At 45.3% G+C, this 16,942-nt stretch overlaps 1 protein-coding gene across 1 annotated transcript in view; it reads left to right on the plus strand.

Annotated features, from left to right (window-relative positions):
* Positions 1 to 416: 416 nt before the first annotated feature.
* cavin1a (caveolae associated protein 1a) overlaps positions 417 to 16,942 on the plus strand; it is a gene marked incomplete at both ends in the record, with an annotated part of 20,172 nt that continues 3,646 nt past the window's right edge. Inside the window, one exon of the mRNA XM_080523346.1 lies at positions 417 to 926. Coding sequence (XP_080379472.1) covers positions 417 to 926 — 510 coding nt within the window. The remainder of the gene's footprint in view (positions 927 to 16,942) is intronic.

Genomic DNA, 16,942 nt, shown 5'->3' on the forward strand with positions numbered 1-16,942 from the left:
TAGCAAAGGAAAAGTTTGACTGGGTAGTTTCACAGGGAGCAGAGGCATTTGAGTCAGGGCACACACGCCTCAGCTGTGAGAGGCTCCGCTCCCGTTAGCTGGCCAGCATCCCAGGGCAGACGCAGAGACAGACAGAGAGAGAGAGAGAGAGAGAGAAGAGAGAGAGAGAGAGAGAGAGAGAGAGAGAGAGAGAGAGAGAGAGAGAGAGAGAGAGAAAGAGGGGGAGAGCAAGGCAGAAAGTAGACTATAGAGCGGGAAGAGGAAAGAGGCAAAGAAGTGGAGGTGAAAGTTTCGTAGAAAGGAAGAAGGATTTTTTGATTTGACTTTTTAGTCAGGGTGGCCCCTTAAGGTTGCTTTTCAGTAGTGTATTTTTATCCTGAGTGAGCGTGCGAGTGGTGTGTCTGGATTTGACAGCCATGGCGGATTCAAGCATGCAGCTACAGCGGGTGGCCTTGACGGAGGTGTCTGACGACGACGAGGAGGTGGCTCTGGTGGGTGCAGCCAGCAAGCTGGCCACCGACTGGGCCGCCAACGACGACCCTGCAGAGGAGGTGGACCTGGTGCTGGCCACAGGCTCTGGCACCCACAGCGAGGCGCAGGTGAATGGAGTCATGGTGCTGACCCTGCTAGACAAGATCATCGGGGTGGTAGATCAGATCCAGCATACCCAGAACAGTCTGGAGGCGCGGCAGGAGGAGATGGAGAAGTCTGTGTCAGGCATCCAGGGTGAGCTAGCCAAGCTATCCAAGTGCCACACAAGCACGGCCAACACTGTCAACAAGATGCTGGACAAGGTGCGCAAGGTCAGCGTGAACGTGAAGACAGTCCATAGCACCCTGGAGAAGCAGGCAGGCCAGATCAAGACGCTGGAGAAAAACGAGTGTGAACTGCTCAAGAGACGCCACTTCAAAGTGCTTATCTTCCAGGTAAGCTGGAGTGTGTGTGTGTGTGTGTGTTTGTGTAAAACAAGGTTAGATTATATGAAAGGATGTACAAATGCAGGTGTGTGTGTGTGACAGTGGGTTGCGAGAGGCTGCATATGATATATAAAAAAAAGCTTCCAACTCTTCATAACATCCAGATTCCACCTTAGGGCTGGGTGCATTCCCTATGTAGCATGGGAAAGTTGCGAGGTAGTGCGAAATGCACCCAAAATGTTACCATAACGTCGCGGTAACCTTTCAACACCCTCTCACCAGAGTGAGTAGCTCTTCACTTTGGGCCATGAGTTGACCCCTAACGGCCTGTACTGCTTTGAGGTTTAACTGTTACTGCTCTACCTGGTGTGCCTGGCTAAAACCGAGGCTCTGGGTTTTTATAACCAGTGATTTACAGACTACAATCAATTTAGTTATCAAGGGCAGAATCCTAACATGAATAATGTGCTTAGCGTAACCCACAGTCTCAGATAAGTCATTATTGATGCCAACAGAAGATTTGAGTGATCATATGAGTGCTCGACTTTCTGTATAAAGTTAGACTTAAAGTCACAGTTTCCAGGATCAGCAACTTGCATTGAAAATAAGTCCTTCATGTGGGGTGTGTCACCTAGTAGTGATACTCATCTTTTGCCAGAAGAGCAAACCTCATAGTGCCATCATTCAGACAGTGTACAGCAGCGGAGGCCGGTAGAGGTAGACATCGAAAGACAGGCTCATTGTCATGCATGGAATGGATTGAGAAATGGTATTTAATACAATTTCTCATTCGTCATTCCAATCCATGCATTATAATGAGACCATCCTCCGCTTTCTACCTCCAGCAGCCTCCGGTACGGTCACAGCGGGCAGACCTTTCTCAACCACAGTATTGCATGATTATCCAATGATGCTATATAAAGCACCCGTCTCAGGGGAGGAAATAAAAGATGAGACCATAAACACTGTCTTGCCGGTTGGTCCACATCTATATTCCGTCATCGATTGAAGACCCATCTCTTCAGGCTATATCTTAACTGTAAAAAAATAATAATAAATAACTAAATATTTAAAAAATAAATAAAAATAATTATACTTTTTCCTTCTTCTAGCATTGTGTCTGCCAATGGCCTGTGATCCTAGCATAGGTTTCTTTTTCTTATGATGTCTGATGGATAGATGATTCACTTACTTAGACAAATGTATTTGTTGTAAATCGCTTTCGATAAAGACGTCTGCTAGACGTCAACATTTTAAATGTAAATGTAAGATAAAACCAACGCCCTACAGTATGGCGGCTGAGATGACAGATGTCTGGCAGGCTCTGTACAGTGTAAGATGAAGACGCTTAGATGTTTGAAGCTGTTCAAATTCATTATGGTCTATCTGGCTGTAAAAGTCACAATAACTCTGCGTGGATATAGAATCGCTGATGCAGTGTTATTCTGATATCACAGGAAGAGTACTGTAAGCTACAGTACTCTACCGTAATTATAGCCATCAGTTGTAGGCTGCTTCCCAGGCCCAACAATCCACTGTCCAAGGGTATTTACGTATTCACGCACTGTGTGATTGATTGTTTGTGTGTGCTTTGGGGTATCCATCTTGGCCTGGCCCTGCTGTGAGTACACAGGTTGTTTGAGTGAAGATGTAGTATGTGTGTGTTTTCATACACAAATACTGTCCATCGATTTGTATATTGTCTAGTATGTCTGTCCATGTATGGCTTTGTTTGGCCTTTATTGTCCTCTCCCTAGCAACAAGTAGTGTCCGCCTCCCAATCTCTCAATACAATCCCAGCCTGTACTGTACATCTCACACCTCTCCAGTGAACATTAAATCCCAGTCCAACTTACAGTAAGTGTAGTAGTAGTAGTAGTAGTAGTAGTAGTAGAAGGGGAGTAGTGGAAGGGGAGTGCCTGTGAGTGAGTGGTGGTAGTAGAACAGTACACTGTCCATTCTGAACAACCTCACCCGTAACTGTGACACCATAGTGCATGGTCTTTTCTTAGCATGCCGTGCTGTAATGTCTGTCTAATGGCTTGCAGCTTGCATGGCTGGGCGAGACTTTGGGTAGTTGGGTGCACCCTGGCTCAGGGGCAGACTCTGTGAAGTCTTGTCTCCCATTACCCACCTATGAACCAACCACCCCTGATGAACCATATGAAAATAGAGAACCTCAGAGGAAGATGAAATGTATAGGCATGTCCTATTTGTACAGTACTGTCCAGCACATGCTATTTATAGAGGTGCTTTTACAAGAGGTCAGTATAACACATGTACAGTAATCTCACTCAATCGTCACACTTTTGATAGTGCGTCAAGACACTTTGTTTTCTGCCAGTTGGCCCATTAGAATTACAGAATTAGGTCTGTGTCAGTATTTGGGGGGTGGCTGTTGGAGTCCATCTGGGCCAGTGTATACTAGGGTGTCGGCGTTGACTTGGAACAGTCTTATTTTCAGATCCCCCTCCAGGAATGTCCACTGTGGCTGCAGGTTACACTATTGGCATTTAGCAGAAATCCAATCAGAGACGCATTGGGCTTAATAAATTACCCCAATAAAGCAGGGGCCCGCTGCTGTTTGACAGTCACTGCCCTGTTCTGGTTTCTGTCTTGTAGTTGTTGGTTTTTGTGTGGAAAATGTATGGTTGTTGATGATTGTTTTTTCCTTCTTATATTTACTGCTCCCTTATAATCCCTCAGAATTCATGCTTAATCAAGTTCCAACAAAGCCAAAAGTCCTGTCGCACAATGCACGATTGTGCAACTGCTCTCATACAATGGTTCCTCTTCCTTTCTAATAATAATAATAATTCATTATATTTATATAGCACTTTTCCGAGACTCAAAGACGCTGTAAACACCTCTGTAAGGTTATGTCTTCAGTCACTGTCTAAACTGTTATTGAATTGATACTGCATGAACTTGACTCCCTTATTCTGTCTGAACTGTAACTTCCCAGCAGTCGTATGAACTGTGACTTCCATGTTGCCGTAGTCATGCAGGGCTCCCAGCTCTATTTATTGCCAGCGGCTGCATGGTGTCAGGTTAAATGACACTGAAGGAGCTGGGCCAGAGAGTGACAGCATGGCATATCAACACTGGCTCTGAGTCAGATTTCACCCGTTTCCACTGTCTGTAGCAAAGGGTCTCAGCTTGTTTGTGTGTGTGTGTGTGTGTGTGCGTGTGTGTGTGTGTGTGCGTGTGTGTGTCTAAATATTGATGCCCTTAGGCTACATAGGTTAGCATGTGTGTGTGTGTGTGTGTGTGTGTGTGTGTGTGTGTGCGTGTGCGTGTGTGTGTGTCTAAATATTGATGCCCTTAGGCTACATAGGTTAGCATGTGTGTGTGTGTGTGTGTGTGTGTGTGTGTGTGTGTGTGTCTGTTTGCGGGTGTGTGTGTGTCCTTGTGAGTGTGTCCTTGTGTGTGTGTGGAAGTGTGTCAATTTGGGGAAGGAGATTTTATCAAGTGGGGATTACACTATGAGTTACAATGTGTTATTAGAGGGTTAGCAGGTGTGTATGAGTCTCTACGTACAGTATGTGTAAGATACACAGTAAAGTACCACAAATATTTTTTTACAGTACAGTACAGCAGACTGCATTACGGGCATATTCTGATAAAGCGAGAATATTATACAGTACTATACCGTAATCAGATCTTACTGTATAATTACTGAAATATATAGTAAAGTTTTGTAACTATCTGACATCACTTAGGCTGTCAGGGAGCAGCTTATCACACACGGTAGGCCGACTTCAACCAATAGCACTGCTAGACCAACAGAGGACCCAACAGTGAAACCCCCGGAACAATATCCCAGTACAACATCATGAACACAGGATTTTACTTGGGTGTTATTTGGGGTTTTTCACTGTTAACCCATCACTTTTGGCAGTGTTATTGGTTCAAGTACTGTCTAGTGTGGTGTAGTGAAATGTTTGGGACTCAGATTCAGATTCAGATTCATTTATTTATTCAAGGGACAGTGCATATTAATAAAACAAAAATAAATTGTAAATACGCCAGAGTTAGCCCGAAAGCTAGTTTTCATCCGCAGTCCCTATGCCATGATGTTTTATACGGCTCCCTGGAGGAAAAAGTACATTTAAAAGATAAAATATAAGTAGACCTAGGCACAAAAAAGTAGACAGGACAAGCATTTAGCTTAAGGGCATAACATAGGGGGTTAAAAGAGCATACATTAATCATGGGTGGTTAAAAAGAGGGTACATATAAGCACGGTAAGCAGACTGTACAGGTAAGACATTTAGCTTAAGGGCATAACATACTATTTAGGAGGAGGGCATAACATAGAGGGTTAAAAGAGCATACAGTACATTAATCATAGGCGGTTAAAAGGAGGGTACATAAGCAGAGAGTTAAAAGAGCATACATTAATCATAGACGGTTAAAAGGAGGGTATATATAAGCACGGTAAGCAGACTAAAAGCAAGCAACATATAAGCACGGTAAGCAGACTAAAAGCAAGCGACACAGACTGTACAGGTAAGACATGTTAGGCGGTACACAGACATTTTGACATAATGACATACATGTAGCGTACAAGTATGACATACAGGTATAGGACAGGACATTTCAATGTTGACAGGTGTGTGTGTTGATCATCCACTGTGTTAGGTGCTTTCTAAATTATTTAAAGGTGCCTAATTCTTTGAGGTGCCCTGGAATCAGGTTCCATTCTCGTGACCCTCTAACTGACCAGGCAGACTGACTAAAGGCACTCCTCCTAAACGGGATGGTGCAGTCCCCTCTGGTGACACCCCTTGTGGTGCGTGCTGTACTTCCTGGTCGTGAGATGAAGGTGTTAAGTGGTGGTGGGGCTAAATTGTGGATGGTTTTATAGACAAGGCAGAGGTTTGTGTAGGTTTTCAGATTGTCCCAGCTTAGAATGTTGTGTTTCTTCAGTATTGTGCAGTGGTGAAAGTGTCTTGGCTTCTTGTCTAGTGTTTTGTTTGTATAGTGACTCGAGTGCTTTGCAGGTTGTGGGATTTGCTTGTGACCAGCTTGTTATACAGTAGTTGATGTGTGTGAAGATCATGGCATGGACATACATGGTAGCTGCCTCTGTTGACATGTAGTCCCTTATAAAGCGGAAGTTGGACAGATTGAACTTTTTACAGACCTTTTTGATATGTGCCTGTGAAAAGTGAGGTTGCCTTAAAAGTGAGGTTGGACTCTAACAGCACCCCAAGATATTTGAACTCGTTCACAACTTGTAGTTGTTCCCCTGAGACAATGACATGTGCCTCTTCAGCAGAACGGTTTGTTTTGGTAAAAAAAACATGCTGACCGTCTTGGAAACATTAAGTTGGAGACGACAGTGGTTCAACCATGTAGTCACCTGAGCCATAGATTTGGTAAGTACAGCAGCTACCTCCGTCTTGGTCTGACCATGTACAAATAGTACAGTGTCGTCAGCATACATTAGTATATCAACTTCAGGACACACTGATGGCAGATCGTTAATAAACATGCTGAATAAGACTGGCCCCAGTATAGATCCTTGCGGAACACCGGTAGATAGATTCAGTGGCTCAGATAGGCGACCGTTTACACAGACTGATTGAGAGCGGCCAGAGAGATACATTTTCATCCATTTCAAAGACTGGACATTCCTTCTATTATTTAAAGTCAAATTACATGACTATTGATGTTATTGGCTGGAGTAAAGCTTGGTAGTTTTAAAGTCATTGTCTATCCTCGATTACAACCATTACACTACAAATGTATTGTTCTTTCTCATTGTGTTCTTCAAGCGAACTTACCCCTGATTTGCTTAAGTTTAAGCCTACAGTAGAGTATTATTTGCGTCATAAATCTATAAGCTGTTGCTGTAGAAACTGCAGTAATTCATTAGAACAGGAACAAAAAATTGCTTACTGTATCGGCAAGATACAGTAATGTGCTGGCAACCATGGTGTGTGTGTGTGTGTGTGTGTGTGTGTGTTTGTGTTTGTGTGTGTGTGTGTGTGTGTGTGTGTGTGCGTGTGTGTGTGTGTGTGTGTGCCGACTTCACCCGCCAGGTGTTTTTCTTGCGTGTGCCTCTCTTCACTCTGAGAATAGCTACATTCTTTCATATCGCTAGCCGCATGGAAAAGCATTGACAGTGATGCTTTATAATTAAACCTGGATTGATGGGAGAACATGATCCCGTAGCAACAGCAGGGTGTGGCATATGGAATTTGCTACGGAAGTGTCCCACCTGAAAAACACAGGCAACTTAAACACACTGTCCTTGGTAGTAAAATCCCTAACAAGTCCCTCCAGTATGCGTTTAGGAGTATCCTTCTCTCCCTCCTCTTGGGTGGTTCCACTCTTAACAAGGCTCTCACTCTCTTCACTCTCTTTGGTCCCAGTAGCAGCTGCCCTGTCATCACCCCTCTCTACACTACAAATGGCCAGTGACCTTAAAGGCACACCCACCCCCCTCCTACACAATCCTCCTCTATCTCTCCCTCTATCCTCCTCTCTCTCTCCCTCCCCTCCTCTCCTACTGTACTCTGGGGGTTCTTCAGAGGCTCCAGAAGGTGTGGACTGCCTGAGCGTAGCCCCGCCCCCCCCCACCCTCTATCCCATTTGATAACTCCAGTGAGGGCCTAGTTCTGCTCCTTCATCTGTTATTACAGTAACTCGAGATCACAGTATGCCTGTCATGATCTGTCTATGATAAGGTAATCCTCTAATGGGCTAGCAGACATGTGATGTGATGTGTCCCTAGCCAGCCTCCGTAGACAGGGTGGGCTGCGTTTGGGTCTGTCTGAGTCAGAGAGGACGTCCTCCTTCTCAGTTACACCCCGCCTCCCCTGTGCCCCCTGCCTCCCTCACCGACGGCCGGCCACCGCCAGATCTGGCAGGACTTCTGACCCAAATACTGTAGTGACACTGCCCGAGGCTTGTGTCCCATCCATCTTCCAGTTGTCTGTGGCTAACCTGTACTTAACGATATGATACTGTACAGAGGGACCTGTTCACTACAGGGGGAACCGGGAGGAGTCTGATCATTTCTTGCAAGAGGGTAGAGAGGTAGACAGCAGCACCAAGTTAGCACTGACTCATCCCCATGGCATCTCATTCCCTCTCAGTCTCTCCCTTTATCACTCACCCCTGCCTTCCATACTCCAACTCCCCTCCCTCCCTCCCTCCCTCTCAGTCTCTCCCTCTCACTCACTCTCCCCTGCTTCCACCCCCCCGCCCCCCCCCCCCCCCCCACGCCCTTCTCAGTCTGTCCCCCCACAACCTCCCTTGCTATACATACCCGTCCCCCCTACCCCGTACCCCGCTCAGCTCGTGGCAAAATGTCGAGCTGGCTCTATATTTCACGGTTGCGTGTCAGCTCCTCTGTAGAACACTACCCGAGAGATGCAATACTAGAGTGTGTGTGTGTGTCTGTGTGTGTGAAACGTCAGCTAACTGTCCCTTTGACTCACAGTTCACAACTTGTGAATTACTCACTGTCATGGTGTTATTTTGAGTGCATAGAAGTTGTATTATCTCAGTGTCTGTAAACGATCAGGTATCAGAAGTATGTGTCTATGGACTTTGAAGTTAGGTCCTCCCTCTTCATGTTCTTTCTCTTCCACTCACTGAATAGGTATGTTTTGAGAGATTCCTTACGCAGATGTAGAATGTGCAGCAAGAGGGAAAGACCACAGCCTCACATCACAAGAAAAGGCAAATGATAGACTCCCTTTCAATTGGATAGCCTTTTTTTTTGTTTTCTTGTCTGTTTGTGTAAAGGAAATCCCTATTAGTCCCTGATTTGGGGTTTTCATTTCACCTCTTTCCTGAATCCCAGCCCCAGGATGTTTGCCCGGCCATATCTCCACTGGTGTATTACGGAGCAGTAACATCCTGGAGCCAGCCACACGTATCTTGGCCAAGCCGTGTGTGATCTTGTACCTCTTTGATGATTACTCACTCTTCTCTTTTATCTCTTCTGGCTTTTAAAGGAACTGCGAGCCTCTAAGAACACTGAACCACCATTCATTTCGTTTTTGATTCCTTTTTACTTTTATTTTTTATTTTTTTACATGCTATGATTGCTTGGATTCTTGCCCTGCCTGGCTTGAAATAATTCCCTCTGGCTTTGATCTAAGTTGTGTACAGAGATTGTGTATTATTGTAGCAATATGGCTCCAGTCTAACAACCGAGTGCACAGCTTCTCTTGTTATTTCACTGTGCTTTGTCCAGTAACTTTATGTTCAAAGAACAGAAAATATCTGACCATTATTTTGGCTTACATGATATTTACAGTATCAATGTGTTCAGGAGTTCAATTGTGTGTGAGATAGAACCCCTCCCTAGCTCTACAGTATTGATATTATCAATGTGTTATCAGTAGCATTATCAGGTCATGTCTTACACCCGCACAGCTCTTCCAGATCTATGAAGGGCCATGAAGAAGTGTCTGGGGTAGAGGTTAGGCGTGGGGTTGGAGTTGAGATTGGGTGGTGAAGTTGTGTTAATTTTGGCACCCTTTTTTAGACTTAGTCTAATCTCTGTCATTTTTACTAAGACCAATAGGCTGAACATGTACATTCTCTGAACACTTTATAAGGAACACTAACAGCTTCAATTCCTTGTGGCATTGATTCCACAAGATGTTGGAAACATTCCTTTGAGATTCTGGTCCATGATGACATCATGATTGCATGATTTTTTTTCATTTCAGGTGCACATTCAAGCTGTGAGTCTCCCATTCTACCACATCCCATAGGTGTTCTATTGGATTCAGATACAGTGACTGGGAAGGCCACTGAAGAAGACTGAACTCATTGTCATGTTCATGAAACCAGTTTGAGATTACGGTACTTTCACTTTGTGACATGGTGCATTACCATTGCTGGAAGTAGCCATTAGAAGATGGGTAATTGTGGCCATGAAGGGTTGAAGCGATGATTGATTGGTATTAATGGGCCTAAAGTGTGCCAAGAAAACATTCCCCACACCATTACACCACCTCCACAAATGAGAAGGTGTACAGGTGTTCCTAATAAAGTGTTTAGTGAGTGTATATTACCCTGTATCCTCTTTAGTAAGGCTCTTTGTCCCGTGGCCAGTAAAGCTGTGTGTGTTGTAGGTTTTCCATCTGCATGGCCTGCCAGTATTAGCTGATGTGTGGTGCACTGTGCGTTTTGAAGAGGTGTGGTGGTGCTGGGAAACAGTGTCACTTCTTGTTGTGTCTCGTCTCACTCATGGACACCAGCGTGTTTGTTTCCTGTTACCCATTAGCTAATCCAGCTCTCTCTTGGCAGTACTCTCCCCTTCCTGTGTGTGTGTGTGTGTGTGTGTGTGTGTGTGTGTGTGTGTGTGCGTGTACGTGTACGTGTACGTGTGCATGTGCATATGTGTGCACGTCTGTATGTGAGCGTGCGAGCGTGTGTGTGTTTGTGTGTCACACCCAAGCATGTTACTGGCAGACCAAATGAGGCCATTCTAAACTGCATTAATCAAGACATTACATTCTGTTATGACCCAGGCGTCTGCACTTGGCATACAAACCTCTCTGCCACAACAGCAGACATGATTTACCCAACTAAAGATTAGTTGTCCACCTGGCCAGCTGACGTTCTTGTCTAAGTTCTTAGACGGTCAACAGATACATGTCCCCATTCCATTCTGTAGCATTGTGGGAACACACAGAAACATGCTGCTTCCTGCAGGCTTTACTCTCTTACCCAGGAAGGCACAGCCAAGATAGTAATAACTCTGCCAATTTTTTCGGAAACCCATATTAAACAAATATGGTGCCTTGATTATAAATAACCCTGGAACGGTGGAATGGAATGGTGACGTGTCCTGTTTCATCGAGTGAGACTGAATTTAGCCACGAGCAGCACAGAATGAGTGTGTGTGTGTGTGTGTGTGTGTGTGTGTGTGTGTGTGTGTGTGTGTGTGTGTGTGTGTGTGTGTTGATGTGTTTTGAGAGTGTGTATCCATCAGCTCCAGGTGCAGCAGTTGATGTGTGGCATTTCCCTTTGCTGCTGTTGGGACTGTGTGTTCCTGGCACTGGCCTGCGAGTTATAGCCTGTGAGTGAGACCTGGGCAGGGCACTGGGTGGGTTCTGGGTACTAATAACCCACACCAGTAGCCTACAGTAATTGCATGGGGTGGGATGCTAGACTGAATAAGCGCATAGATATGATATCAGAGTAAGCTGAGCTAGAAATGGGCTTTAGTAGATTTAGTCTTACAATATTCCACCCATATTGTTCAGTCACATACAATTCCCTTGGAGTGGAAAGACATTTTAGGGCAGGTTGTGAAACCAGAGCCCCCCAAAGTTAATACCAGAAGGTATTAGCTTAAGATGGTGAGATGGATACAATGTTGGCAGAGGTGATAAATCAGTTCTCAGTTGGCCTGCAATTCCCTCAGAGGTGATTTAGGGTAAGGTGATTTAAAACAGTGATTTAAAAATGTTGTGTTGGTCTCAATACACCCCAGCGGCTGAATCCACTAGCAGTGTCTTGCATAAAACAAAACAAAAGCTTCACACCTGCCTCACAGACAGCCCTCCATACACAGTGTCTCACTTTTTCCATCAAAAACATCCCCTCCCCAAAGGATATGGCCTTAGATAAAGCAGATAATGGTTGCACAACGGATATTGTTATAACAAAGCCAGACATAAAGTAGGATTAATGGCTTGGTGTGTTTCTTATATCACCAGATAGGAATGATGGCTCATTAATCTATACAACAGCCCCAATGTAATCTAATACAGATGTATATCTAGACAGGTAGTCTGATAGTTTCCCTTCAATTAACTAAGCCTATTGATTTACAGTGGCTGCAGGAAAGTATTCCGAAAATTCTAAAAACGTGTTTCACTTTGTCATTATGGAGTATTGTGTGTGGATTGATACATACAAAACATTTAATCCATTTAAAATTTGGAACAAAATCTGGAAAAAGTGAAAGGGTCTGAATACTTTCCGAAGCCACTGTAAATGTCATTCTTGAATAATGTAACTATATAGTATTCATTGTTGTGTACATTGTAAGTCTGGATAGGAACATTACAGAGCCCACTGAATGTAACTTTTGCTGCCAGATACTATATAAGATTGTGGAAAAGTAAATGTTCCATTGTGGCTGATGATGCCATGTTGACAGTGGACTGGTAACCATGGGATTCCAGTGGTGGTAGATATGGAGTGAAGACTGGGAGGGGTGAGCCATGGAAAAGGGATACCACAGACTACTGTGTGTGTGAGGTCACAAATCACTCGACAGAAACCCCAAGGAACTCCCTTCCTATCTCCCACACAAAATGCACCATTACAGCACCATGGTAACCAACTGTGGTACAGTGTACTCTCTGAATATACCAGGATTTCTGTTTGGAAAGGGATAGGTCTTAGTTGTAAAGTTTAGAGCAGGGCTGTCAAACTCATTGGTCGCAGGCCAGACGAATGTATCATTTTCATGATGGGTTCATCTGTGAGCATTTGGAAGGTTGGAACTAAAAATAGAATTAATAATAAATTAAACAATTTACTGATAATTCCATTACAAGCGAAAATAAGAAACTATAGACTAGAGAGAATATTTTTCATTTGTTATATTACAAATGTGATATTGTGCCTCACCAAGTGCAATAAATAGCTGTAAGAAGAAGTCAGTGTCCTAAAATCAGAGGACGGGGTGGCAGGGATTAAAAAATTAAAGACATTATGCAAGCAATACTTTCTGATATAACACATACACAATTTTTTGCAAATCACCTGCAAGCCTGATTGTAAACACCCCACGGGCCAGTTCCACAGGCCGTACCTTTGACTCCCCTGATTTAGAGTTTCCATTCACCTCAGGTGAGGACCACACAATTGGGCATATATGGACATGCATAGGCATTAAGAGATGAGAGGATAGCAGAGAACGTTGTGGGTTATTAAACAGAATGCCCATTGTACCAAGAGTCAAGAGGGGATTTACCAGGGGGTGCCTGTTTGGGACTTGGTTGCATCTGGTACATCTAGTGAAAAGAATGAACAACTCTATTGAGCTCCACTCCTCCTATTCCTCCAAAAAGATGTGTAAAGCCAAGTAGATACCTCTAGCAGCTAAACCAACCCCAAATCTGCCCCATGCCAGTCTTTGTGTTCCACCCCCGGCCTCCACCCCTCTGCTTGTCCCAGAGGCCCAGATGGGTCAGTGACATCACTCGTTGTGCACAGCTGCCTGAGCAGACAGGACCAGACAGCTGCTTCTGTGACTCACTAGGACTTTCATCACACTGCCTCAGGAGGAATGGTGAATGGGGAGTAGAGGTATTGGGAGGGTGTCCCAGTAACACTCCTTACCGCACTAGGTTTCATCTTCATCTGCTTATTCTTGGGAAACAGCCTACTCCATGCATGCATGTGAGGGTAACAGAGCAAAGGGTAGCATTTCCTCATAGTTACAGTATACAGTACAGCCTTAGTGCTGTACTGCAACGAAACACTGACCTATTGCTTGTGGAACTATCGCACTTCACAGCAATGGCAGGGGTTTGCTATGGAAATATCAGTGGAAGTGTACATGACAGGAGTCAGAGTAGATTTCTACACTTTCTGTGAAATGCAATGGTTTGAGAGGCACCACAGCGGTCATAGTGGGGTTTCTACATATCAGCGGTTTGGACAACTGTTTGATAACTGACGTCCATTGGCAACTGTGTGGTTAAAGAATGATCCCATTGCCTATGAGTCAGAGGGAGAACACTGAGCCTCTGAGAAGAATTAGCCAAACTTAAAGCCTTTTATGGTTTTAATGGGGAAAACACTGCATTCAGACTCCAGAGAGCACGAAAACCTTCTGCATTGCATTGCAACTGTAAGATATTGAAAGACTCTTGGTCTCTCTCTCTTTCTCTCTCTTTCTCTCTCTCTCTCTCTCACTTTCTCCTCCCCTCTTCCCCCCCCCCTTCTCTGTCAGTGGGAGTTACAGTTGTTTACCGTGTTCTCCGACCATTGGGCTGGTGTATTTTCAGAGTACCGCCCAGGTTGTGATTCCCTCTGAGAGACGGCTCATGAGCAGAGACAGATCGGCTTGTCTGGGCTCAGCACTGGGCATATTAACGCACACACACACACACACACACACACACACACACACACACACACACACACACACACACACACACACACACACACACACACACACACACACACACACACAGTAACCACTGCTAAGTCTTCTCCATCTGCCAGCTTTTCCATGAGAGCTGACTCAGGCCATACCAGGTCACTCTCTGAGGAAAGAAAGAAACAAACAGAGCTCTCTCTCTTTCTTTTTTTCTGTGAGGACTCACACACACTCTCCACCAGTCTTCCACACACACTCCTCAGAACATACTCACATGTAGACCAGTCTTTTCCAAGGCTGGAGTGGAAGGTAGCACAGGGACACTAATGGAGTTTCCATTTTCCTCTTCACTCTTTCCCTCAATTAGGAACATAACCACCAAACCAGATAGGCTAGTTCAGGATATCTGATATCCTCAAAGAGTCATCACTGAATGACCAAATCTTTCTCAAAAACTAAATCCACCTTAAAGAAAACACACTATTGGCATCAGCTATAGGGAAATCAGCTGATGTCTGCGGAGACATGCCTTTACTCTAGTGCATGATTGTAATCAAGCAGTAGTAGTAGGGCAAGCTACCACCTCGACATCACTCTAAACATGGCCCAGACCATGCAGTAATTTCCTGAATTTGTACAGTATGACCTATGGTGACTATGACTTCAGCCATTCACAGCACGCCCTACCTTGCAGTGTTTCCATTGCTGCAGCGGCTTCCTGTTCCAGACTCCAGAGCTCCTGATTGTTATTCTGCACACTGGCTGAAACTGACGGTGTTCAGAGTCACACAGTCTTGCGTCAAGGGACAAATTGTGGGTGGGGCAGTGTTTTTTGAGTCAAGATAGACATAGTAGGTAGCTACAGTACTATCGGCATCAGATACTCTGCCCACTCTATGCTCTCTCAGTTCTATTCAGCGTTGTTCTAAGTAGGGTGAGGCCCCTATCATCATATTACATCACCACAATGGAATAAGCTGCAATTGCTGCTTCAGGGTCATATTATGTTGGAGGATTGATAACATTGGTTGAGGATCTGATGATTTTGGCCTGGCAGATACATACTGTAAGTTGGAGGTCAAATCTGCTCTGGAGCTCAGTAGGTGAAGTCTCATACTCCTCAGCCATTTATCAGGCTAAACTCCCCCTGGGGGTCGTTATTTTGCAGCGGAGGTTGCCATGGTGACATGGCCCTCTGTTTATCTGTTGTCCTGCGGAGGAGAGTGTGTGTGGGAGGGGGGCAGAATGTCGCAGTGGCCGATAGCCAGGGAATGGTGGATGGAATCCGGAGAGAGGGAAAGGCGAGCCAAAAATAAACATTCGCACCACGCGTCGGCCGGGCGAGTCGACACATAGCACCAGATATGGAGGCAAGGTCCATTTTATGATGGGTTCCACTGGCACCATTGTGAACACCAGACCAGCACAGAGATTAAAGAGCGGAGATGCTGATCGGTTGATGCTAATTTAAAACATTCTCCTGAGCCTGCTGCTCCTTCCACTGGCCTCCGGAGTCCGCCATTAAACTCTTTGTGGTCTGCCTGTACCACATGACAGCATGACAGGGCCAAGACATGGACCCAGCAGAAATAGACCTAATACACGGCGCACTGGCTACTCAAGGAACCACGGTCGGTAGGCACGAACAACTTCTACTACAACTCATCAAGTCATCAATAACATGCACGCTCTCACCGTGGCTATCCAGCAGAGCCAGGGTCAGATGGCGCCAGCTACAAACCCACCACCACCTGTGCATCCCAAGCACATTACCCAGCGAAGCAGAGACCTACGCCTGTCTGCCCTGGAACGTCCAGCTCTGCCAGGGCTCATGCAGTGTTGCGGACTTCGTCATATAGTTTCGCACTCTCGCTGCTGAGACTAGAACCCGGAAGCTTTTCACCATGGGCTTTCAGAAGAGATCAAGGATCACCTGGCATCCAGAGAGACAGTAAATGACTTTGATTCCTTTGTTGACATGTCCATTCGGGTAAATAACCGCATTCGAGAGAGGCGTAGAGAACGCTGGTCTACAACTTCCTCAATACCTGAGCCCCGAATGGCTGTCGCGACGTCAGTGCCGACAAGTCTTCCGAGTCCATGGCCTGCAGCCAAGGAGCCTGCTATGCAGTTAGAGAGCACCCGGCTCACTCAGCCTGAACGTGAATGCAGAATGAGAGAGAGATGCTGCCTCTAACGTGGAGGGCCAGGCTACTTTCGCTCTACCTGTCCTGAGCTCTCTGGAAAAGGCCGAACTTGCCCAGGAGAAGAAGATCTGTGACGAGCCAGGTTCACCGGAGCTTGCAGTACCTGGTGGATTGGGAGGGATGTCCTGAATCCGGATGTTTTGTCATCACCACCCTGGGCATCCCGGAGAAACGTCAGGTGCCATTCCGTGGGGGGGGGGGGGGGTCCTGTGAGGAATGCTCCTGAGCCTGCTGCTCCCTCCACTGGCCACTGGAGGCCGCCATAGACTCTCTTACTGTTTTAATTGTTTTTATTAGTTTATTTGCCACACCTGTGCCTCATTTGATGCCTGTTATTTAAGACTTACCTGGGGGGTATTCCATCAACGTTGGTAAAGGAAAATCCAGGTTTATTTTTAAGTCTTGCGAATAAGCCTAGATTTTACTTTAGTAACGTTGATGGAATACCCCCCTGTTCTGTCTTGAGTTTTCAATCACTGAATGTACCTGTGAGTAAACAAGTAAAGATTATGTTTTAATTTTGCAACTCTGAGTCTGCCTGCTGTCTGTGCTTGGGTCTGCCTATACCACGTTGCAAACCTAGTATAACCGAGTATATTAAAGCACAGCTCAAACAGCTCTCACATAATGCCCTGTACTGCTGAACAAGATTCAGTTTGACAGCACACACACACTCACACACGCACATCCACCCACACACACACACACACACACAC

This window comes from Nansenia antarctica (genome assembly GCF_963989245.1).
Source record: "Nansenia antarctica genome assembly, chromosome: 2".
NCBI classification, from domain to species: domain Eukaryota; kingdom Metazoa; phylum Chordata; class Actinopteri; order Argentiniformes; family Microstomatidae; genus Nansenia; species Nansenia antarctica.